At 55.6% G+C, this 22,325-nt stretch overlaps 9 protein-coding genes across 9 annotated transcripts; 5 read left to right on the top strand and 4 right to left on the bottom strand.

Annotated features, from left to right (window-relative positions):
• Positions 1 to 28: 28 nt before the first annotated feature.
• Positions 29 to 2,558, bottom strand: BGZ61DRAFT_340539 (uncharacterized protein; the record flags this gene model as incomplete). Its single annotated transcript, XM_046239319.1, has 3 exons — positions 29 to 153; positions 220 to 2,307; positions 2,363 to 2,558. 3 exons carry the CDS (start codon positions 2,556 to 2,558, stop codon positions 29 to 31), a joined length of 2,409 nt encoding a protein of 802 aa, XP_046110228.1.
• A 614-nt stretch (positions 2,559 to 3,172) lies between these two features.
• On the top strand, positions 3,173 to 3,990 carry BGZ61DRAFT_340840 (thioredoxin-like protein; the record flags this gene model as incomplete). The annotated part of the gene is made up of 2 exons (XM_046239346.1): positions 3,173 to 3,862; positions 3,916 to 3,990. 2 exons carry the CDS (start codon positions 3,173 to 3,175, stop codon positions 3,988 to 3,990), a joined length of 765 nt encoding a protein of 254 aa, XP_046110227.1.
• A 374-nt stretch (positions 3,991 to 4,364) lies between these two features.
• On the bottom strand, positions 4,365 to 5,988 carry BGZ61DRAFT_471875 (uncharacterized protein; the record flags this gene model as incomplete). The annotated part of the gene is made up of 4 exons (XM_046248267.1): positions 4,365 to 4,744; positions 4,834 to 5,173; positions 5,209 to 5,261; positions 5,571 to 5,988. The coding sequence occupies 4 exons, from the start codon at positions 5,986 to 5,988 to the stop codon at positions 4,365 to 4,367; spliced, it is 1,191 nt and encodes a 396-aa protein (XP_046110226.1).
• A 359-nt stretch (positions 5,989 to 6,347) lies between these two features.
• Positions 6,348 to 9,143, top strand: BGZ61DRAFT_526525 (fungal-specific transcription factor domain-containing protein; the record flags this gene model as incomplete). Its single annotated transcript, XM_046252968.1, has 4 exons — positions 6,348 to 6,469; positions 6,582 to 7,632; positions 7,699 to 8,883; positions 8,937 to 9,143. 4 exons carry the CDS (start codon positions 6,348 to 6,350, stop codon positions 9,141 to 9,143), a joined length of 2,565 nt encoding a protein of 854 aa, XP_046110225.1.
• Positions 9,144 to 9,705: 562 nt separating this feature from the next.
• Positions 9,706 to 14,091, top strand: BGZ61DRAFT_471873 (uncharacterized protein; the record flags this gene model as incomplete). The annotated part of the gene is made up of 2 exons (XM_046248266.1): positions 9,706 to 10,455; positions 10,507 to 14,091. The coding sequence occupies 2 exons, from the start codon at positions 9,706 to 9,708 to the stop codon at positions 14,089 to 14,091; spliced, it is 4,335 nt and encodes a 1,444-aa protein (XP_046110224.1).
• A 745-nt stretch (positions 14,092 to 14,836) lies between these two features.
• Positions 14,837 to 17,420, bottom strand: BGZ61DRAFT_339700 (dynamin-A; the record flags this gene model as incomplete). Its single annotated transcript, XM_046239254.1, has 4 exons — positions 14,837 to 15,148; positions 15,204 to 16,808; positions 16,879 to 17,265; positions 17,322 to 17,420. 4 exons carry the CDS (start codon positions 17,418 to 17,420, stop codon positions 14,837 to 14,839), a joined length of 2,403 nt encoding a protein of 800 aa, XP_046110223.1.
• A 496-nt stretch (positions 17,421 to 17,916) lies between these two features.
• Positions 17,917 to 18,631, top strand: BGZ61DRAFT_440234 (uncharacterized protein). Its single transcript, XM_046244459.1, has 4 exons — positions 17,917 to 18,023; positions 18,096 to 18,130; positions 18,193 to 18,307; positions 18,388 to 18,631. The coding sequence occupies exons 1-4, from the start codon at positions 17,974 to 17,976 to the stop codon at positions 18,488 to 18,490; spliced, it is 303 nt and encodes a 100-aa protein (XP_046110222.1). The 5' UTR covers positions 17,917 to 17,973; the 3' UTR covers positions 18,491 to 18,631.
• Positions 18,632 to 18,892: 261 nt separating this feature from the next.
• Positions 18,893 to 21,343, top strand: BGZ61DRAFT_340619 (uncharacterized protein; the record flags this gene model as incomplete). Its single annotated transcript, XM_046239325.1, has 2 exons — positions 18,893 to 18,977; positions 19,038 to 21,343. The coding sequence occupies 2 exons, from the start codon at positions 18,893 to 18,895 to the stop codon at positions 21,341 to 21,343; spliced, it is 2,391 nt and encodes a 796-aa protein (XP_046110221.1).
• A 226-nt stretch (positions 21,344 to 21,569) lies between these two features.
• BGZ61DRAFT_78880 (ubiquitin-related domain-containing protein) lies at positions 21,570 to 22,276 on the bottom strand. The gene is made up of 3 exons (XM_046257096.1): positions 22,152 to 22,276; positions 21,826 to 22,085; positions 21,570 to 21,764 (listed from the first exon to the last, which is right to left on the bottom strand). Exons 2-3 carry the CDS (start codon positions 22,057 to 22,059, stop codon positions 21,705 to 21,707), a joined length of 294 nt encoding a protein of 97 aa, XP_046110220.1. The 5' UTR covers positions 22,060 to 22,085; positions 22,152 to 22,276; the 3' UTR covers positions 21,570 to 21,704.
• Positions 22,277 to 22,325: the final 49 nt, after the last annotated feature.

Genomic DNA, 22,325 nt, shown 5'->3' with positions numbered 1-22,325 from the left:
CTCGTATAGACAATCAACGGCCCCTTCCTTAAGAATCCAGCTGCACATAGTTGGCTGGGAAAAGACCAGAGTTTCCAGCATAGTGTCCAAACCACCAATCCTCGTCAGGGAACTCGAGTCCGGTCACCGTCGCGTCCTCAGGGAAGCTCAGTTCTGCGTCGCATTGTCAGCATTAATCATCTCTCGACATATGCATTTTAGATAAAGACAGCAACTTACCATTGTCTTCTGCGGCCTCGTAGTCGTACAGGGCCGTCGCGGTGGGTCCGGCCGCACCGGCCGGCTCGGGGACCGGCGCCTGGGGCTCCGGAACCGAGTCAGCCGCGGGGGGTGGCGGTGGCAACTCGGGAGCTTGAGCCTCGGCTTGTCCATCCTCCACAATTTCGACGTAGTTGCTCGGGAAGAGACCGCTGTGGCCCTTGGAGTTGGTGCCCATCCACCAGTCGTCGTCAACCATTTCAATGTTCGTCACGTACTCGCCCTCGACCAACTCGATTTCGTTGTCCTCGGCTCGCTCGTAGTCGTACTGGACTACAGCTCGGTAGCCTTCCTGGGCCGGTGCCTGTGGCCCGGCTTGCTCAGGTTCCGGCTCTGGCTCAGACTCCTCAAGCACTTGGTGGGCTACCGCCACCGCTCCCGCGCCAACAGCAATACCAGCAACCGCAGCACCGGCAGCTCGAGCCGCGTGCGACGATTCCTTTTGATCGGGCAGATCTTGCTCCTTGGGGACATCAATCTGGCTGGGGTGGAGAGGGGGAGGGGCTCGCTCCTCCGGGGGAGTTACGACTGGAGGCTCCGGGCCACGGCTGACGGGAACGGCGATTCGAACAGGGGATTGCTCTCGCTGAGCCACAGGTTCGTATGCACCAGGCTCCTCGGGCTCGTTGTCTTGTTGCACGGCAGCTGGTCGGCTCGGGAGGCCAGGAAGTGCAAATCCCCCAGACGGTCTCGAGCCAGGAACAGGTGGCGGCGCTGGCTCATCGTCAACAGGACGAGGCCCAGGTGGAGGCGGCGCAGATCCAATGGGGGTGGTATCCTTGAATCGATCACGCATGGCAGACACACCGCCAGAAGGCGATGTTGGTGTCTCGACGCCCACATCAGCGTCGCCCGTGTTGTGCTGGCTCACCTCATCGTTTGCGCCGTGACCGAAGCTAGAGGGCTGAACCGTCGCCCAGCTCTTGCCAGTGTACCCGCTCTTCCACTCTCCTCCACTCTTTTGGGCCGTGACGGGTGCGGCGCTGGGCGCAGAAACGGTGCCCCCGACATTTCCACCTTGCTTGGCCTTCTTCTCGGCCCAAAGTTGGGCAGGAGTCTTGCCTCCCTGGTCCGCAAAGGTACGGCTAGCAGCACCGACGGGGGCAGCAGCAGGAGTAGCAGGGGATCCAAGGCCCAGTGCGCCGGGAGTGGGCGCCTTGGTCCCCGAGAAGCTCGCTGCGGCGCCGAACTTGTTTGCGACCTTGGGCTTGGGAAGCGATGTCATTCGCTCGGACTGGGCGGGTTGAGAGAAGGCAGCCTTGCGTTCGGCGAGAGGTCGCGGCTCCTCCTCAGGGGCCTCAGCGGCAGGTTTCTGGGCCTTGGCTCGGATGGCAGCAATATCAACTTTTCCGACGGGCTCGTAGGCTCCCTTGACAATGGTTGGCCGATCGTCTTCGGTTTTCTTCGCCTGAGCGCGGATGGCCGCAATATCAATCTTCCCAACTGGCTGGTAGCCACCCCTGACGACATGGTCTGGCACATCATCTTTGAAGCCAAAGCTGCTGCTGGACGTCGTTGCGCTGGGCTCCTTTGTGAGGTCGGCCAGGTTTACTTTGGTAGGCTTGTAGGCGGATTCGACCTTCTCTAGCTGGCTCCTGGTAACTGGAGGAGCGTCAGCACCCCAACCGTCCGCATCGACGTTCTCCTCTCTCCTGGATCGAGCGGCGACAAGGGGGTTGGCTCCGCGACTGCTTGTCGTGGGAGTGAATACAGGTTTCGATTTGACCGGAGGTGGCGCGGCAGCGCGAGGAGCGGAGGTCCCGGCGGAGTATTTGGCGCCGGATGCGTCGGCGACCTTTTGCATGATAGAGTCGATCTCGAGGTCGCTGTCGGAGCGAGCAGTGACCTGAACGTGGTATCCGTGGAGGACCTTTGACACAGCGGCCAGGTGACTGGTGAAGTAGCCCTTGGTCCGCTCGGGGACACCGCCTCCGCACCAGGCAATCAAGATGCTCTTGGGCAGACCGCTGTTGGGGTCCTTGACCTTGGCAAAGGCGAATTGCATGCGGCCCTCGCTGAAGTCCTCAACAAGGTCGGCGAGCTCGCCATCTGTCGTCATGTTAGCAAGACAAGGCCACTGAGTAGCTTGTAGGGGTTGGCATACCGCCGGTGCCCTGCACTTTGAGGATGCTCTCCTTGGCGCCACTATCCTGGAAAGCATTTAGGAGAGGTGCCTGCACTGAGAACAAAGCCCACTGGGCATGAGTGGGAGAGCTGGAGGAGGGCGCGGGGCCGTTGACGACGCCATTGTAGCTGCTCTTTATAGAAGGCCCGTTTATCGACAGATTCAGGGACGCCATGTTGTGCGCCGTTGTCGGATGACGAGGGCAGAGAAGATGGTGAGGTTGGATGACGGGGGTTGGGGTGACGTTGACACCTGGTTGCTGCGGCGAGCAGCTCCACAGAGACGGACGGTCGGAGGCGGCGGAGTTCCGGAGATGCGGGAAGCGGACGCGGAGGGCGACGAGACAGGCGGGAAGAGGATGAAGAGGACCCCTCACACCTGAGGAAGTAGAGAGTCGGAGGGTTGCAGTCCGTTGGGAGTTGGGACAAGTTGCAAGACCGGAAAGCTGGTCGGAGGGACGAGTTGGGAGTGGGCAGTGTGGCTGATGATGTAGCTCCGTACGGGGCTGCATGAAGGTGCCTAACTGGTGCCAACTGGGGCGGACTGGGGCTGACTGGGGCGGGGTGAGCTGGGCTTCGGCTTAGTTGCATGCCCAGCGGCTTGGGATTTCTTCAGGATTCTGTAATGCATGTAACGGGGCAAACTGTGTCATGGAGTCCAGCCAAAATGACGCAAGCGCGAGAGAGCCCCTCCGTGCCACTTGCCCCGCCAAAATTCGAACTTCAACCTCGCCCGGCGTGGATCGACACCAACTGCCGCCCAGTCTCACACAACATTCAACCCGCTACCATGTCGACCATCTCCGAAGTCACCAGCGTCCCCGAGTGGGAGCAGGTGCTGGCGTCCGTTCCACCCACGACCCTCCTTGTTGTCTCCTTCCACGCTCCCTGGGCCGCTCCCTGCGCCCAGATGGCCACGGTCCTGTCGACTCTCGCCTCCGAGTACCCGGTTGTCGAGCCACTGGCGACCAAGTGGGTGTCCATTAACGCGGAGGATCTTAGCGATATCAGCGAGGCCTACGATGTCACTGCAGTTCCGTTCCTGGTTCTGCTGAAGAACGGCAAGGTCCTCGAGACCGTTAGCGGCAGCAGCGCTCTCAAGGTTCGGACCGCCATCGAAACTCATGCCCAACAATCCGGACCAGAAGCCCCGGCAGAGGTTACTGCGAACGGTATGGACGTCGACAGTACGCCGGTGGAGGAACAGGATCCCGAGAAGAAGAAGGAGGAGTTGTTCAAGCGCCTCGGCGACTTAGTAAAGGCTGCCTCTGTGATGCTCTTCATGAAGGGTACACCTAGTTCACCGCAGTGTGGATTTTCGCGCCAGATGGTTGGCCTTTTGCGAGAGAACTCTGTCAAGTACGGTTTCTTCAACATCCTGGCCGATGACGAAGTCCGCCAGGGACTCAAGGAGTACGCCGACTGGCCGACCTACCCCCAGCTCTGGATTGACGGAGAGCTCGTCGGCGGATTGGACATTGTGAGTAATAATCATAGAGGGCTTGACATGTACCTGGACTCACATTTTCACAGGTCAAGGATGAAATGAGCAACAACGAGGAGTTTTTCAAGCCTTACAGCGTGGGAACTGGCGAAACAGCTGCTTGAATGGGACGTTTTTCAAAGAAAGATTGCAGCCGTGCACATTTCCCTCCAACGACGTGAAACCCTGGCGGTCATTGCTGAGCACCGAGCCGTGGAGTCATGAGTCAATATTCCGCTACCAGTGAAGGGCTGCGGAAGCAGCTAGATGCAAACCCTACGGGCTGAAGATGTGGAAGTTGTAATGATTCAGGGACCGGGTCGTGAGTAAAAAGCCACTAGAGACCAACGAGGTACAGCACAGTTTATTGGGAGGAATGTCGATGATGATGATGATGATGAGGATGAAGAAGAAGAAGAAGAAGAAGAAGAAGAAGAAGAAGTTTGCCGTCTGAGCAGCAAAATGCCTTTTAATCAAGCCCAACAACCAGTTATGCTGGTTACACTCCCTGACTCTGCTCCCCTTGGACAATCGCGGACGAACACACGCCCATACCTACTGTAACATTAAGCCACGTGCCAGAGGCGCCGCCATGTAGGAAGGTACGATTGATTAGTCCTCGGACGTCTATTGCCCAAAAAAATAAAAACTTGTTTTTGTCGTCTTTGGCGTTGTTGGCGTTGGTGTTGGCGTCGAGGTTGGCGCGTTTGAGACAAAGCCATGACATGGTTCCCTGCAATGGCTGCCATGCGCCGAGACCAGTTTCGTGGGTGACAAGAGCTGACAAATGGCACGGACGGTCTAGGCCCGTCCTCCGACTCTGGCGTTGCGTACTACGTAACGATTGGGACGTGCAATTATTGGCCGTGCTCAACGGGGCTGATGACTCACAGCTTAGATGCAACCCCACCATTTCCCGCGCGCTGAAGCTCATGATTTATTTGCTGATGGTTGTTCAGCACCAATACCAGTGCCAAGCGGTCCCAACCAGATTGCTGAGCATGACGACAGTTCCCTTTCTTGGTAGCCCCGAAGCGTTATTTTAGGAGAAATCGGGTCAAGGGACGAGACGGGGTTCACCGACTTATCTGTTAGAACGCAGAAGGTAGCGGCACTTGCTTGATCTGTTTTTTTGCCTCCTCCATGTACGTCGTACGCCTCGTGTGCTTGTTCGGCGGCCTCGGGTGCAGGGGGGTAGCATGAAGGGTTCGGACTCATCTCTCTCTGCAGCAACCATAAGTTAGAAGCTGGATACCTTATGTTCCGGAAAGGAACACGTCGCATAATAGACCAATCCCAGTCGCCACACTGCGTGGAATCTAGGCATACAGCGGCGTACGTACGTGGTATTCTTTTAAACAGGTGCCTATTCTGTCCCTGCTCCCCTGCCCCCTCCCTACCTTAGGAGGCTTAGGTAGGGACCTACGTAGGCGGCGCCGGTGCCACCCCGGCCGACGGCTCCGGGCGTCCAAAGCACACCATGATGACTGTACGCCGTGCTCTCACTATTCAGGGAGCGATCCGCGGCACCAGCATCAACCCAACGCAGTGGGCCCGGCCCCGTCTTGTGCATCACCCCCACCATCGTTGATTAGGAAAACTGCGGTACTGTCCCGTTAATCAGGCTGACTGACGCTGACGTCCCGGGACAAAACTAAGCATCGCAAATCCAAGTTTCCTCCCAACTCTTCTCCTGCCACCATACCGGCCTCTCCGACACGCTTCGCCCTGCCCAAGACAACCTCTGTCGCTGGCGATTGGTCAGGATTCCCCGTCCTGCTGTGCCTGCTGCGAAATGCTGAGTGATCTCTAGCCCCGAAGCTTGACTTGGCCTTCGCCTTCGAGACCTGCCATCGCCTTCCACGACCCTTGCCTCCGGATCCTAGTTGCATACTCCGTACTGAGCCTCTAGCTCCCGCGCGCATACCTCTAGTTGTTCGCCGCTCAGGTGCACCTGCCGCACCACCGATACGTCCACGGGCGACCACAGGCGAATCTCCGGCCTCACTGTAATCCGCCACCTCACGACAACTTGCGCCGCGCTGCTGCGCATCAAAGACCGAGGCACCGAGGCGTCGCCAGCGCAGGCAGCCGTTCCGGTGGAAGCACCGGAGAGAACCCATCAGAAGAGAGCGACTGGCTCTGAACTCGGCCTGAGACTCGAGAACGTGCTGGACAAACCGCAAACCACCCTAGAGCCACGGCCAAGGCTATCCGGATATTGAGACTTCAAACACTGCCCCACACCAACCGCGGACGGGATCTATCTTCTAGACTCGGGGCTTGAGACTACTGTTGGCTTCCATCTCCACTATCCCCAGAGCAAGCCCTTGGCCTCTTGTCCGGGGCTCGGCAGTGATATATTGACGTCGGCTCCCCGGGGCTGGCGTCCATTTGCGTCTTTCCACATCGGCACACCTCCCCACGATCCCACCTCGTCTCTCGAGATACACCCAAGTCTCTTGCCCATTCTCCAATCACAATGACTCCAACACCCCCCTCGACCAACTCCTCCCAGGGCGGCCGCTCGCCTGAGGAGCAGTTTCGCGTCGTAAGGAAGAGGAACCGCGTCCCGCTCAGCTGCTATCCATGCAGGACGAGGAAGTAAGTCAACCCCATGCATGCTTCATAACGCTAGCGCTAACCATGCCGACAGATTGTAAGCAAAGAAAAGCCATCACCAAACATCTCGTCAGGCCTTACTAACACACCATAGAAAATGTGATAGGAGTCAACCTTGCAGCAACTGTACAAAGCGAGAGGGCATGGGCACCACGTCCTGCTCCTACGCTACCCCAGTTGCTCGCAAGAAGAACCAAAGTCAAGGAGACTCAAGTCCCGATGACATGCAGAATCGTATTGACCGTTTGGAAGGCCTAGTTTTATCTCTAATGCACGGAGGCGCCAATATAGACGCCGCAACAGCTGCCGCTGCTGCGGCCACGACACAATCCACCACTGACAGCGGCTCGTCTGCCAAGATTAGCCGTGGGGACGAAGCCGTCATGGTGGACAACGACGACGACGACGAAAGCGATACCGAAGAGGGCCTAGCGGCCTCGCTGGGCTTCTTAAAGGTCGATACTGACAAGGGTAAATCCCTATATGTTGGGCAGGAACACTGGCACACGATCCTCGCGGATATTTCAGAGGTAAAGAACTACTTCACCTCTCATAAGAAGGAATTAGAGACGAGCTACGAGCGGGTCATGTCATCAAAACCCATGGCCGCTCGGGAGGGGCCTACGCTCCTCTTTGGAGCCATTCCAGCCTCAGAAATCGAAATCCGGGCCGAGCTACCACCGAAATCAAGCGTTTTAACGCTCTGCGGACGTTACTTCAACTCTATGGACAACGCTGTCAACATCATCCACGGACCGACATTCCAGAAGCAACTGCGAATCCACTGGCAGGATCCCTCAAAGACCCCTATCATGTGGTTGGGCCTGCTCTATTCCATCCTCTGTCTTGCGATGCTGAGTTACCACAAAGTTGGGGACGAGCCGCCTGAGTGGAAAGGCCGAACCCTCGAGTTGGCCAATGAATATCGGTTGCGCACCGTCCAGTGCCTCATAAAGTCGGACTACACCAAACCCGTTGAGTATACGGTCGAGACCATGATTCTCTACGTGTTTGGAGAATATTCGTCTCGCTGGGACGCTGATCTGGGCCTATGGCTGATCGTGTCCTTGATAACACGGATTGCATTCCGCATGGGGTACCATCGTGATGCGAAGTGGTTCCCTTCCCTCACCCCTTTCCAAGCAGTAAGTACATGTCCCGAGGAGCCACTCACGTCTCCAACTTTGTACCAGCATCTCACACCCTCATAGGAGATGAGGCGACGGACATGGGCTCTTGTTCGAATGTCAGACGTCATATTTTCTCATCAAGTGTCACTGCCTAGCATGATATATGAGCATGACTGCGACACTCAACTTCCCAACAATGTCTTTGACGACGAGTTCCATCCCGACATCAAAGCTATGCCACCCTCTCGACCTCCAACCGAGCCAACTCCAATCGCTTACATGATTGCCAAGTCCAGGCTCTGCAATGAACTTGGCAATATTCTCCAAGCCACCAACCGAGTGGGTAAGCATGTGCCGTACGATGAAATTATTCGGTTCGATGCCAAGCTTCGTCAGGTGATGCAGGAGCTGCCACCTCATCTGAAGTTAACTCCGTTGGAGAGCTCGCATGATCCTGTGACATTGATCATCGCCCGGTTCAATGTGGATATTCTGTATCAGAAGATTCTTTGTTTGCTCCATAGAAAGTACCTCCCGAGGGCGAGGCAGAGCGCAAGGTACGCGCACTCGCGACGAAGCGCCATCGAAGCATCGTTGCAGGCTCTGGACCATCTTGCAATTCTCCATCGCGAGTCCCACTCGAATGGTAGGCTGAGGTCTGTCCAGTGGTATGTCAAGTCGATCGCCACCAAGGACTTCATCCTGCCCGCGATGCTTGTTATATTGGACTTGCATTTCGACAACATTGCGACACAAGCTTCGATTGAATCAGAGCATGAAGGAACGTTCCTATACACCCAAGAGCAGCGGTCAAGGATGATAGAGAGTCTGGAGACTGCCAGAGAAATATGGAAAACGCTTGCAGACACATCGATGGAGGCGTTCAAGGCGACTAAGATTATTGAAATCATGTTGGAGAAGATTAAAAACCCCGAACCAGGCGGGCAGATGTCTCTAAGCTTACAGCCGGAGCCAATGCAAGATTTAGCTTCGAACATGGGCATCGATCCGTCGCCGAGCATGACTCCTGGCCTCATTGCCCCCCACGGTCTACCGGAGTTCAACACTGGAATGAATCCGTTCTCGACGCCCAACCCTGCTCCGTTTATGGGGATGGACTTTGGGCTATCGGCTGCCCCCGAGGGTGTCGATATGCAAACCGATGGATTCGGCACTGGAGCCCCAGCCTCTCCGTTTTCCTCCATGTTTAACAACATGGGAAGTGGCTCCAGCACTGGAATCGACCTGAACACCAACTTTGACTGGGTAAGTAAACATGTCGATACTTACGAAGCAACTGTAGCTAATCATCTGAGTAGAATGCTTTCGAGAGCTACACACAAATGGCCAACTGGGGCGCGGACCAGAGCTTCCAGATCTATGGGGCCGAAGGAGATCCGTCTTCCCCTCATAAGAGTTCAGCGAGCGGTGGCGCCGGGGGATCCGGAGCTGGAGGAGCTGGGGGAAGCACGGCTGGGGGAAGCACGGCTGGGGGAGGTGGAGGATCTGGTGGGATGAGCATGTAGTGATGAAAAAGCCTTGTACAATATGCTGGGATTCATCCGGCTCATGTTGATGATTATACGTTAGGGTCACGGAAAACAAAACACTCAACACTTTACATATAACTGAAACCATCCTGGACACACAAAACGACATCCAACCAGCGTATATCTCCTTTCTATCATTATTTCCTTGAAAATGCATTACTGAGGTTATGCGACGAGGTGCCCTGGTGTGCGGCTGCTTACGTCATAATGGAAGCCATCAGCCTTTTCATCGATTTTGCGACCTGCCTGGTGCTTGAACCACCAACCAACAGCATCCCTCTCGTCACGTCCCAACCAACTTCGCCCATCACAATCCCTTCCAACGTTGTCGCAGATCAATCATGGTCTCAGAAAGGACATAGGGGACGCGCCAGTCCCTTGATCCTTAGCCCATGCAACGATTGAAATAGCATCGTCGCAACCAGCCAATTCTACCTGACAAGTGTTACTTCCCCGATGCTTGCAGCCTGATCCCGCAAGCGTCGTCTCCTTTTCTTCTCTCCGCTTTCTTCTCCCAGTGCCGCATTTTTGTGAAGCAATGTCTCTTCCTGGAACAGGAGATTCGGGGGGATCTGCCCCGGATGCAATGCTCACCCAAGCCGCACAGGTCGACGACGATCCATACAGCCCAGACATTTCTACTCCTGCCGACGACGACACTGAACCCACGGACGATGCCAACACCAATTCCATCGCGTCGCCGCGAAATGGGATCGCGAAGCCCGATGAGTCCATGAACAACAAGCGCAAATCACCGCCAGGGTCCCCAAACCCCAGCCAATCCCAGTTTGCGAAGAGGGTGAGAATAGAAGACGAGCCAAGAGGCTCAATTGTTGCCCTAGACTCTGCGGTGGATCGGGCGAAACAACTCCCAGCGGAGATATGGCACCATATCTTCACCTTTCTTCCGCCCAGAGCTCTGGGTCGTTTGTTGCTTGTCAACAAACTATTCCATACTTGTCTCCATCCCTACCGCTCGGTCTGCTTTCCGTCCTGTCACTCTACTCCACACGGTGCTCTTCAGCCCTTAAAGCCTGATTCAATATGGCAGGCTTCAAGGCGGCTATTCTGGCCCCGTATGCCTGCCCCGTTGAAGGGCAAATCAGAGCTGGAGATGTGGCGCCTTGCCTGTTCCCTTTCCTGTCAGTCTTGTGCTTCCAAGGGTGACTTGCAGAGCTCTACAGCCAGCGATCAGTGGCATCGTGGGCCAGGCGCCAAGGGCGTCTCCCCTGTTTTTCCGTTTTCTGTGTCTACATGTGGAAGTTGTCTTACTAGCAAGAGCGTCAAGGTATGTACCAGTTTGTGTGTTGCAAACTCCACTATCTTACCGTTCCCACAGGAAATCGATATTCTCTTGTCATCTTCGATTCCATCGCTCCTCCTTCCAGCTCTTCCCGTGGTGTTGATTATGGACCAGCTGCATGTAATACCTCCATGTGTTATGCAGACTGGGACTCCACCTTCACAATCACAGGTCACAAAGGTTTTCTGGTCACACCACCTTGAGGATATCAAGTCGGAATTCGAGACGGTCAAGTTGCTGGGCTCTGCGGCGGCCGAGGAATGGATAAAAGGCCTCGAGGCTCGAGGAAAGCAAGCCTTGGCTGACGCGTCCCGTTGGGAGAAATGGGACTTGGCTGGAGGAATTCATCGTATGCGGACATCCCTAAGTTCTGTTTCCTCATCTCTACTGGAATCCACCAAGATGAACAGTAGTGGCCCTTCTTCCTCACACCCAGCCTCTGACCACAATTTGGAACACTTACACCAAAATGACCGCCACCATACTGAGCATCAGCGGCAAGCGTCAGAGCAGAACGGAATTCCAGGTCTAATGACGAAGGTCGATGCCGATAACGTCCCATCACGCCCACAAGGACAGCAGAAACGAACTATGGAAGAAGTGGCCGAGTTGAAGCTTGCGAGACGCCTCCAGATTGAACAGCGCGCATGGCAACTTGACCCTCCTCTCGAGCCAAGTGTACTTGCTCATATTCCATCCTTTCAGGCTGCCCTACAGATCATCACTCCCCTTGACGACAACGCTTGGGGGCTGTTGAAGCCGCGAATCCTTGCCCAGAGGCAAGAAGCCGAGTTGAGGGAAAAGGAAAAGACCGCGAATGCTCGAGCCCTTCAAGAGAGACTGGAAAGAAACAAAGAAGGGGCGGTAGTCTCGAAAGAGCCCCGGGAGGTGTCTGATAGGGACTGGGACGACATTCAAGGCCCTCTTCGTGCTCGAATATCAAATTTTGCGGACGAGATCATACGAGACGGCTGGAACGACGGCGACAAAGTTAAGAAAAAGAATAGCCCACAGTTTGCAGCTGACGTTCTCCTCTATGTTCGCAAGAGATTCTATGCTGAGGTTGCGAAAGACGCGGCAGCAGCAGTGGCAGCTGGCCTAGAACCAGTTCTGGACCCTCCAGAGGGCCCATGGACACAGAAACTAACCTTGGAAAACATGAAGTGGATTTTTGACGTCAAGATTAAATCACATACGGAACCGTACCGCAAAGAGCTTTTTCTTTGCAATGGTTGCATAGGAAATGTCAAGTTCTATGGATTTGAAGGGGTCGTTCAGCACTACGCCGCGAAGCACACAAGCGCCCTTAGTGTAGGCAGCGTCGTTGTTCACTGGAGAGCGGAATGGCCAGAAGTACCTCCTTTTAGTCCAGATGCACGCCTTCCAGAAATTCCTCACCACAGTCAACCTCCTGGAACATCACTTTCTTCTACCGCTGTACAGCCTTACGCGACTTATGGGGCATACCACTCTGGCCTGCCAGCTGGATATCCGACACCGAGCTACGGAGCTCCAGCGCCTTCTCATCAATTCGTCTCCGGACAGCCGTCGCCTTTCTCACCAGCGAATGTCCATAACCCACGTGGGCCATCGGCATATGCTGCACCTAATCATATTCCGCACTATGCACAGGATGGAGGCTATGCTTCATATCCTCCGAGGCCATCTTACGGAGCGCCAAATCACCCCAGTGATCCGCCCGGAGTTTATGGATATGCTAGTTCAGCACCTCATGGCTTCAACTACGGTCCATATCCTGTCCCTCGAGGGCCGTACGGCAAACTGCAGCCACCAGGAGGTCTTTATGGCACTCGGCTCGACACTATGATCAGGGTTGCAAGGGACGCCTGGAAAAAGATCTCGGGTGTGAAGGACCTCCCTCCATCCGTGAAGATCTGTGTAGTTGTTCATTGTATCGCAAAGACATTCCAGGATGCATTTGCCGAACCTGCGCCTTTGGAAATGCTAATAGATGGACTGTCAAACCATAAGGAAATGCGACCTATCCGGAATACCAACGGGCTAGACTGTAAGGCTTGTTCAATGGGTCATAGCGTTGCAGAGAAGACGAACTTCTCTCTGCCGCAGTTGGTAAACCACTTCAATAAGAGCCACATCGAAGGACCAGTGTCTCAAGGTCTTCCCCCAATGGATTGGCGAATCGAGATGATCTTGTTGCCCGACATGTCTGTTCTGCAAGGATTGAAAAGAATTCTGGAGAACTATCGCCCTGCCTATGAGCTGGTTGCATCAACTCTCCCATGGGCTTTCGAAGAAGAGCAGCCCGATCACCACTCCAAGAGAATGCCATGGCCAAGGCCGATGGATCAGCCATTGAACGGGGTGGAACATGAAACAGATAATCATCCTCCCGCGCGAGCCAGCCACTACGATACTCATAGAGGTGAATCGGATGTTCATGAGGTCAACGGAATACCGTCAGCAATAAAAGACTCTCGGCGTAACGGACATGAGCGCACTCGGGAGCCAGAGATTCTGGGCGACCAGATAAACCGTGTTACCCAAACACATAGCCCAACGTTCCACGAAATACCGAATCTGCGACCAGCTAGTGAAGTCTACGCTCGGGCAAAGGGCAGGGTCGATATGCAAGGCAGGCACCCTCACGAAGTTTCTTGTCGAGATTCGCCTCCTATAGATCGCTACCCGGGTCCAAATACCGTTCGGGCGGAACAGGGTGACCGACGAGGAGTATCGACTGATCATGGTCGTTCTGGCTCTTCCCACGACCATCACATGACCCATGTCCGAGATGACTATGGCCTTGATTATCGCGATGCTGAATCGCAACGATATGCAAGCAGAGCTCGTCCCCGTGACGGAGCTGTTGCTCTTAGTGACCGTCGTGACAGAGCTCTTCCTCCTAGTGAAAGATGGGAGGAGCAGCCTCGGCGGTTAGAAAGACCGTTAGAGCCACCTCCTGTGACAACCCATCCGGAGGATGATGGATTTGGCCTCCTAGACGCTCTCGAATCTCACCTCGAAATGGCACACGAAGAGATCGTGTATGTCGATCAATCAGGCCGAGAAATCGGACGAACAACCCGACCTCTGGAAGCACGTCCTACCCCTACCCAGTTTCCCCGATTCAGGTACCGCGATGACCCGGGTCGAGGCCCTGATATGCATCATCGCCCTCCATCCCCCCGATATGACGAACACCCTATGACGGGCTATCAAGAACGAGATCCTGGGCCGAAATATGCGCCGCAAACCTACCGCCACGAACCAGAACCCGTTCCACGCCGGGTGTACTACGACGACCCGCGTCCTCGGCCTGGACCTCCAGTGGAAGCCTATGAGCTTGTTGAAGTCCGTGATCCTCAAGGCGATTACTTTATCAAGCGTCCTATCCGGAGGGACGAACACGAACCTTACGCTTACGCAGCTCGCCCCGTACCCCGAGATTCAGGGGTATATCCGCCATATGGCCCCATTAGCGACTACCCGACCACTAGGACACTTGGATACGTAACTGCCCCACGACCAGTGTCGCTAGCACCAGGTCGACCGAAGTCGAGGATGGAATGCGATGAGTACGATCCGCGGTATCCAGCTACAGGCCCTGGGGAGCCTGCACAACGTCAGAGTAGACGTTAAGTATATGAGAGCGACTTCCTAGGACGTGCACGTTTGTCGTTCCTGACAAGGGCACATTGGGAGCATCAGATGTAAAATGGGAGATGGATAATATATACTAATACCATATTTAAGCCAGCTGGCTGAGGCCCGGAATATCCAATTCACAAAATGGCGGTCAGCGTCAGGAAAGCATCTGGCAATAGGGCCGCATTACTTCTGTCAGTTTCGTCCTGTCAATATCGATCATACTCATCAAACCCATGTCAGGACCAGCGCGGTCTCAGGGGATACTGACTATGTGATCGAGTGAACCCGTGCTGCTGTATTTTTCTATCATGCTCTGGGCATCGCCATCAGCAATCTCTGTGCCTCTTTAGCTAGCCGAGTGGAAGCTTTCCTTGTCCGTGACGCTCATCTATTACATTGGTATGGGTCGCCTCCCCATCATGTCATAAGTTGAACGAGTAATACATTGTATTCTGATAATAATGAGGATGACGAGCCGAGTTGTGTTTTACATACAAGCCCTCCTCTTCTTCGCGGGCACATATAGCTGAGTGGCAAAAATCGAATGCCGATGGTGGTGTGGTGTACAAAATGGACAAGTTTACAACAGACCTCCCTCCCATGCGCAGTCCTGCAAATAAGTATTGCAGTCGCCGTGAAATGCGATCAGTTCAACACGCGCCGTCATGTTTCTCCCATGTGTCTAAACTCCGTGACGCTCATTACTGCATTCGCCTCCCTTCTGGTTGTGGATGCTTTACAGCACCTCGCCAATGATCTTGGCAGCTTCCCGGTAGGTCTGGAGGAGTCGCTCGCACTTCTCACGCTCCTTCTTGACGGTGTCATCCTCGTAGAGGAGCTCCTCAAAGAGAGTCTCCTTGTAGAGCTCGCTCACTAATCGGTTCTGGACCACGTCCTTGCAGTGGTTCACGAGCAGGTGCATGACTGCCTTGGGGACCTGGTCAGCGATGGACTCGCGGACGATGTTAAAGTACGAGGAGATGAGGGCCCTGATGAGTTCTGTCTCCATGGCCTCGCGTTCAGTCATGGCAGGCTCGTTAGATTCGCCCTGTGGAAGAGTCAGCAACTGTTATTCCCATGGACACGCGGATTAGGCCACTTACGAGGTGCGAAGCCAGGCCGTAGCTCTTCTGTGTTCGATCATAGTCATCATCTTGAGCGGTGGACGGTCGCTTCTCCTCCCTGCGGACAACGGGGAAGCCGATCTCAGAAACCTGGCTGCTATGTCGCCCGTTGATCGGGCTAGGCAGAGGCCCACCAATGGTCGTCCCATCCTTGCCAAAGAAGTAATTCAGGAAGGAGTCTTTGGCACCGCCCAGGCCTTGCTGTTGGTTGAACCTAGCTGGCGATGCTGATCGGATGCCGTTCATGGTGGTTGAGCCCATTGCCGCTGCCAAACTGCCAGTACCGTTTTCCCTGGCAGGAGGTGACAGGCTGCGAGGAGGTTTCGTCATCTTAGTCCGGGTGGTAACAGGCTCTGCCTTGTCGCCAGGTGCAACAACACCATCCTCATTCTCAGGGCCATCGCCGTTGGCCTCGAGCTCTTTCATTCGTCGCTTCTCCCGGCGGTCACGCTCCTCCTGTATCAGTCTTTTTCGCTCACGCTCCTGCTTGGCGCTGACGACATGGCTCATGGCAGCAGCGGCGCCAAGGAAGTTGGGGTGGTTGGTGTTGATGTAAGCGCGCTGGATCGAAATCAGGGACTCGACATAGGAGGAAGCAGGGCCCAGCCTCTCGCGGAGGAGGTCTGAGACAGTCTCGATAAGCTTGGCTTGCAGTCTCGGGTACCGTGAGAGCTCTGTTGAGCCGCAGGTGTGGCATATCTTGATGAGCTCCTCGTAGACCAGTTCAACGCAACGCTGACTAGGAATTTCCAGGAGCTTGATCTGAGGCTTCACCAGTAGGTCAAAGGCCATCTCTGGGACGAAGAGACTGGGTCGGGGACCAGTCGAGTTTCGGATTGCCGTTCGAATGTCGAGGGCGGAAAGGTTGCAGGTGGGGTCGATGGTATCGAGTGAGCTCCCGAACACAGAGTTGAAGATGTAGTAGATACGAGCACCACCGCAGAGCTCCTTGGTCGATATCTCGGTCGAGGTACCATCGATGGAGGAGATGAAAGAGGTGGCAAAGCGAGTCATTTGTTGGAGGATAAGAGAGCCGCGATGTTCCTTGCCGCTAAAGTGCATGTCACCATAGCTAGCCAGCTCCTGCTGGGTCTGGCCCATGAGGGTATTGAGTCGGGCCTTGATGTCGGGCAATCGCTCCCGGATGTGAGCCATCAAAGTAGTGTTAAGTGTCTTTGCGAGGAACTGGGTACCGCATCGGTTCGAAATGTTGCGATAGGCAGGGTGGTGCTTGAAAAAGTCGGTCTCAGCCTGAAGAGCGTCCTCCATGGGCTTGCTTCCGAGGATATCCTGCTGGGAGCGGTTGACGGCGCCAATGAATCCAAGCTTCAAAGGGTAGACACGACCCGAGAGAATATCGAGGGCGTTGGTGCCATGATCCATCAGGTCAACCTTGGTGAGGACACCGATGGTCCTCCTGCCGAGAGGGTCGACATGTCGGGCCAACTTCAGAGCTTCCGAGTTGACGATATCGACGTTCGCAGGAGACACGGCAAGGATTATACTGTTAGGCTTCGCAATATATTCGGAAATGAGGTTTCGGGTCTGCTTCTCGATGTCGGTCGGCTGGTCTCCGATGGGGACCTGTACAAAATGTTTTGTCAGTGGGGCGGCTCTATGACGAGGGCAGCACAAGGACCCAAGGTGGCCTCACCTTTGTCAAACCGGGAAGATCAACCAAGGTCAGGTTGAGGACGAAGGGAGAGTAGATCTTCAGGTTGATGGGCTGTCTGTTGATGCCCTTGTTGCTACCGGCGACCCGGGCCGTCTCGTTCTCGATCTCTCGCTTGACATCGGAAAAGTCGTTGAATCGTCGATTGGGGATGTGATGGAATTCTGCCCACTCGGAGCGGCGGGCGGCACCGGGGGAACGATAGGGATCGGAGGCGGGATCGGGGGCGCCCTCTTCGTCGGGGACGTTGATGAGCTGGAGGATCAGGGGGCGGCGAGTGACGATACCGCTTCCTCGTGGTAGGAAGTCTCGGCCAACAATGTTTTCAAGCACCGACGACTTTCCCGCTGACTGGGATCCAACGACAACCTGGACGCGTGTCAGCCAAACGGCGCAAAATCAATTAGGGGAAGCATGCGGCGTACGATCTGGGGCAGATCAAGCGAGTCACTGCCAATGGTGTTGAAGACCAGATCTTGCAGCTTGTTGACTGTGGTGAGTAGATCCTCGCCGAGAGCAGCCATTGTGACGAGCGAGACGGTACGGGGCCGAGAGAAGGCAACAGGACAAAAACAACTCGCGGGCTCGCGGAGGTGACTTGAAGCTTGAATCAGAGGTCCGCTGGCTGGCCAGGACACGGAGTTTTGATCTGCGCGTGTCGCTGTCGCTATCAATCAATTCCAAGAATTCATGCGTTGATGCAGGCTTCCAAGGGTGCGGCGTTGGCGTCGGGTTCACGTGTGTCCAGGTGCGGTAAGGTACGGTGTAATACGGTATATTTGGCACAATGTATCCACCGGGGCTTTTCGGCTCTGCGGTACTTGAGGTACTTGGGTACCTAAGGCAAGGTACCTGACCATGTTTCAATGCACGCGTCAGAGCTCCGGGACCCCCGTGCCACACCGCCAGCCACACCGCCAGCCACAGTTGCACAGCGCTGTATGTCGTTAGGCAGTACGGTCTGCCGTTGTATCGGGGCGTCATGCTCGGCCCAGTCGCACGACTTTTACACTTGGGTCATGGCAATGAGAGCCGAAGAGTGTGCTTTAGGAACAGCTAGACGCCCAATTCAAAGTCATGAGTACCTTTGGAAGCCCCGGACCGCTGCCGACAACGAAGCCTAAGCCGTGAGTGACTCTGTCTCCGTGTTTCTGGTAGCTTCTTTGTTCCTGCATGATTGACTAACCCTCCCGGTACAGGCCGCAGCGTGGCAGCTTCCCGCTCGATCATGACGGTTTGTGGGATTGTCCGCTGGGTTCCATTTCAAGCAAACTGACCGATCCGTTTTCCGTGCAGGCGAGTGCACTGCGATAATGACCAACTACCTGGCATGCATGAAGAAGGTGCGCGGCGTCAACGAAGATGAGTGCCGCGACCTCGCAAAGTCATATCTCGGATGCAGGATGGACAAGTGAGAACCCGAAATACCCACTGACACAAAATGACACGGCACCCGCGTGGCGGAAAAGAACGGACTAACCGATGACTCAGAAACCTGATGGCCAGGGACGAATTCAAAAACCTTGGATTTGCCGAGCGTCCCCCTCCTCCAAAGGAGCCCGAGAAAGGCGTCAAGGGTGAATTGCGGTGGTAGTTTGCGGCTGGGCAAATGAGAGGCAGACACGACAAATAGGGCCACGCCCCGCTCTTCCAGCTTGTCCGTTGAGACAAGCCATGTACAATAAATACTCAAGCATAATCCCGCCGGTCTAGCAATGCAGACTATGATCAACGTTTTAAGCGCTTCTCTCGTCAAGTGTTTGCGCTTGGCTTATGTTGCGTAGCGGTGACATAGTTGATATCGTTTAAGGATGGCCATGGCGGCCGTTGTCTGGCCAACCCCGCACATAGCTCACCCGTGTGGTTGCCCATACACATACAAAAGTGCCCGCCCTCACACCACCTCCGGTCAACTATCCCTTGACTCACCGAGCTTTTACACACCGTACAGGACATTTTATTGATTTCTTTTTCCACAGCAGGTCCTGCGGTCAAAATGCCAGTCACGGGGAAGCTTAGCGACAACAAGTCGCGTAAGGTGACGCCGCCGTCGCCTTCCTATATGTCCAACGATCAGTTTGGTATGCATGACACGTGGACATGTTCATGGCCTCCCCAGCTAACCCGACTTCTTTTCGCAGCGAGCTATCTTGCAGAGCTCCGTTCCAACCGCGTTGCCCGACCCGGCGGTGCAAGACCCCAACCAGCCGGAGCACGTCCAGCCCCCAGCCGCACAAGCACCCACCGATCGAGCATGCACCGATCGAGCAACGGCCGTTTCAGCCCCGATGCCGTCTCGCAGGCCGACAGCCTGAACAGCCAAGTCCCCAGCGTAGCTGCTGGCAGCATGACCTCTCGCTATTCCACCACCAGTAGGCGAGCCCGTGACTCCCTTCCGGCATCGGCGTCTACGCCGCTGAAGCCTGGAGAAGTGGTTCCATCTGCCACCTACATTGAGCGAGGACAACGCTGGATGGAAAAGGAGGAGGTCAGCTCCCTGCGTGATGCTATGGACGAAATGGACTTGAGGAAGAGCACCAAGGGAACACCAACTCCCCAAGACAACCCCGACGACGAGACCCGCATATACACGGCTGCGCTGGACGAAGCCGCTGAGCTCGTCTGGAAGCATCAACATGGCAAAACCTCCCCACCACCTGACGCCCCATATCGATACCGACCACCACACCTTAAAAAGAACAGTTATGCACTTGCTCGCACCGCCAGTGTCGGGGGTGGATCAGTCGGGAAACAAGGCACCCGCTCTTTCTCAGGCAGTTCTACAGATAGTGAGGGCCGTCCCTCGTTAGATCAAAGCCAGTCAGGGGAACAGTCAAGCCGCAAAACCAAGACCTACGGCAGTGTCGGGAGCCGCTCTGGTCAATTCTCCGAGCAACGCCGTCATGGCAGTCTAAAGCGGAACATCAGCGGAGAGGTTGAGCGACCCTTCTCTGGGGATCAAATCTGGGAGGAACCTGAGTCATCTCCGAAAAAGGGGGTCGTCTCATCTGGTCGTGCGTCGCCTGAGAAGCTGAGCAGCCGGCCCCAGAATCCCACGAACCGCGTTCGCTTTGAGCCTGTGGAGGAGGAGGAGTCTGTCAAAAACAAGCGCCTCGAGCGAGTCGAGATCTACCGCAACCCCCCTACTCGGTCCCGCAACGCCCAGTATACAACCAATTCTGTGCCTCGGACGCCTGCTCCGGTGGACGATACCGTGGAGACAAAGGATGGAAAAGAGATTCGCAGCGAGGACATTCGCGCCGCAACCAGCATGCGGTTGAAGGATCGCAGCCCAAACCTCCCGGAGCCTACCGCCGTCAGTGACAGTCCGGGACGGCCCATTGTAAGCTTCGATGCTAGTTGGAAAGCCCCGGACGAGTCAACTGATATCACCCCAGACCGGTCAATCCCGGCCGCCTCCCGCTCCTCCTTCCAACCGAAGGCCAAACCCATGGAGATACCTAGTATCGTTGTGGCAGAGGAGAGTACGCCGATGTCGTCAAGTGCGAACATCCCATCAATCTCAGTAGCCGGTCCCGACGATGGGCCAAGAGGCTCGATACCTTCGATCAACATCCCATCGATCAACATTCCCACCATCGCCGTGGATGAAGCGCCCGGTGGTTCTAGTGTCCCAGCCATTGTGACGCCAGGCGACAAGCCATCTTCCGGCGCCCGTCCACTTCCTACCCCTCGGGCTACTGGCCCTCCTCGACGGGCTCAACGTCCAAGAGGTCATTGGTCTCCCGCCCCTGGGGGCACGGCGCGCGTCAACGCCATCTGCCATGAGTGCGACTACCCTATCGAAGGGAGATTCGTAGCTCTGGCCGGTGGCTCCGAGCGATTCCACCCTCAGTGCTTCAGCTGTTACTCGTGTGGCACGGGCCTGGAGGCAATGGAGATCAGCCCGGAGCCACTCAAGATGCGCCACGAGCGACTCGAGCGCATTCGCCGTCGCACTGCTGGCGAGGTTCTCGATGAGATACCTGGAATGACCATGGCTGAAGATGGCGATGAGCGCCTCCGTTTCTTTTGCCATCTTGACTGGCACGAGTTGTTTGCGCCCCGTTGCAAGCACTGCCATACGCCCATCCTAGGTGAGCATATCGTAGCTCTCGGAGAGCACTGGCACTATGGCCACTTCTTCTGCGCCGAATGCGGCGACCCATTTGAACACGGCATGACGCACATTGAGAAAGACGGCTATGCCTGGTGTATTAATTGTCAGACCAGGCGCACCGAACGGCGGGCGCCCAAGTGTAAGAAATGTAAGACGGCCGTCATCGGGCAGTACATCCAGGCACTAGGTGGTGAGTGGCACGAAGCCTGCTTCCGCTGCGCCGAGTGCCAGGGCGGTTTCGATGACGGCCAAATCTTCCCCAAGGAAGTTGACGGCATGTTTGTGGTGCTGTGCACCGGTTGCCGATCGATGGAACTCAAGGCGTGATTTACAATTTGATTTTTGGTGTTTTGCGGACTTGGAGGGAGTGTCAGGATAATGGGAAGTCGCTTGTTTTTAGTTGTTGGTTCGGTCGAGGGAAGGGTGGCGTTGCGAGATTGTGTGAGTTGGATGGGCTTGGGGTTCGGTTTGGACTAGATTGGCACAGCATGCGCACTTTGATTTGGCTTGGCTTTGACAGATAATGCATCGGTTTCGGACAATCACAGGGGAGCATCAGGTCACTCATGGTGAATCTCTGTCGTAAATTATCGGTGAACTTGTTTCCCTCTCTCTCCTTTGATGTACACGAGCCCTACTGCCTAGGAAAGAAATCCAGCCTGGGATCTCTTCCCAACTCGTCTCGAACCTAGCACCCTCCAACCTGCTCCTGGTGAACCTCAAGCGTATCACCATCTTGCATCTCGAGCTACGGGTGGTCTGTCAGCATCTGATTCCAAACGCGGAGATGGGAGGGTATCTAGACGTACTGCATCGGGGGTGTCTGAAGCCTGGACACGGGTGCCGTCGAAGAGAAACCGGACAGAGCTGAGAGCCTTGCCTTGGCGCTCACAGAAGGCACCCATCAGCTTCTCGAGCTTGGTGGTGCGCTTGATCTTGAAGAAGACCTCGTTGTTGTTGTCGGTCACCTTGATGTTCAAGTGTTCAGTATTTCCGGGGCCCTGTTCGCCACCGGGGGCGCCGTTCTCGTTCTCGCCTGACATTGTTGATGCGACGGGGTAGCTGAAAGCTGCGCAGACGTTGGGAATCAGCACGCGACTTGGGCGAGTGACGGTTCTCGTCGGCTTCACCGTACCAACCTTTGGGTAGTATCCGTGTCAAGTGGGGTGCGCCGAGGGGTCGTCGATAAGATGCGGTGCTAGTGCAGCGTCAAGCTGGGGAGCGAAGGGTGTAGAAGAAGAGGTTGTGGGCGACGAAAGCGGGAAAGGAGAAGAGAGAGGGCTCTCGGCCTTTTGTTGTGCGTGTTGCG

The sequence above is a fragment of the Ilyonectria robusta genome (genome assembly GCF_021365365.1).
Source record: "Ilyonectria robusta strain PMI_751 chromosome Unknown BGZ61scaffold_2, whole genome shotgun sequence".
Taxonomy (NCBI): Eukaryota; Fungi; Ascomycota; class Sordariomycetes; order Hypocreales; family Nectriaceae; genus Ilyonectria; species Ilyonectria robusta.
This window is presented reverse-complemented; position numbering and strand designations above follow the sequence as displayed.

Coding starts and splice junctions, on each gene's coding strand:
- BGZ61DRAFT_78880 (XM_046257096.1), bottom strand. CDS start 22,059: ATGTCAGGCGAGAACGAGAACGGCGCCCCCGGTGGCGAACAGGGCCCC. Junction 21,765..21,825: donor CTTCAGACACCCCCGATGCA/GTACGTCTAGAT, acceptor GACCACCCGTAG/CTCGAGATGCAAGATGGTGA.
- BGZ61DRAFT_440234 (XM_046244459.1), top strand. CDS start 17,974: ATGAGTACCTTTGGAAGCCCCGGACCGCTGCCGACAACGAAGCCTAAG. Junction 18,024..18,095: donor CCGACAACGAAGCCTAAGCC/GTGAGTGACTCT, acceptor CTCCCGGTACAG/GCCGCAGCGTGGCAGCTTCC. Junction 18,308..18,387: donor CTCGGATGCAGGATGGACAA/GTGAGAACCCGA, acceptor CCGATGACTCAG/AAACCTGATGGCCAGGGACG.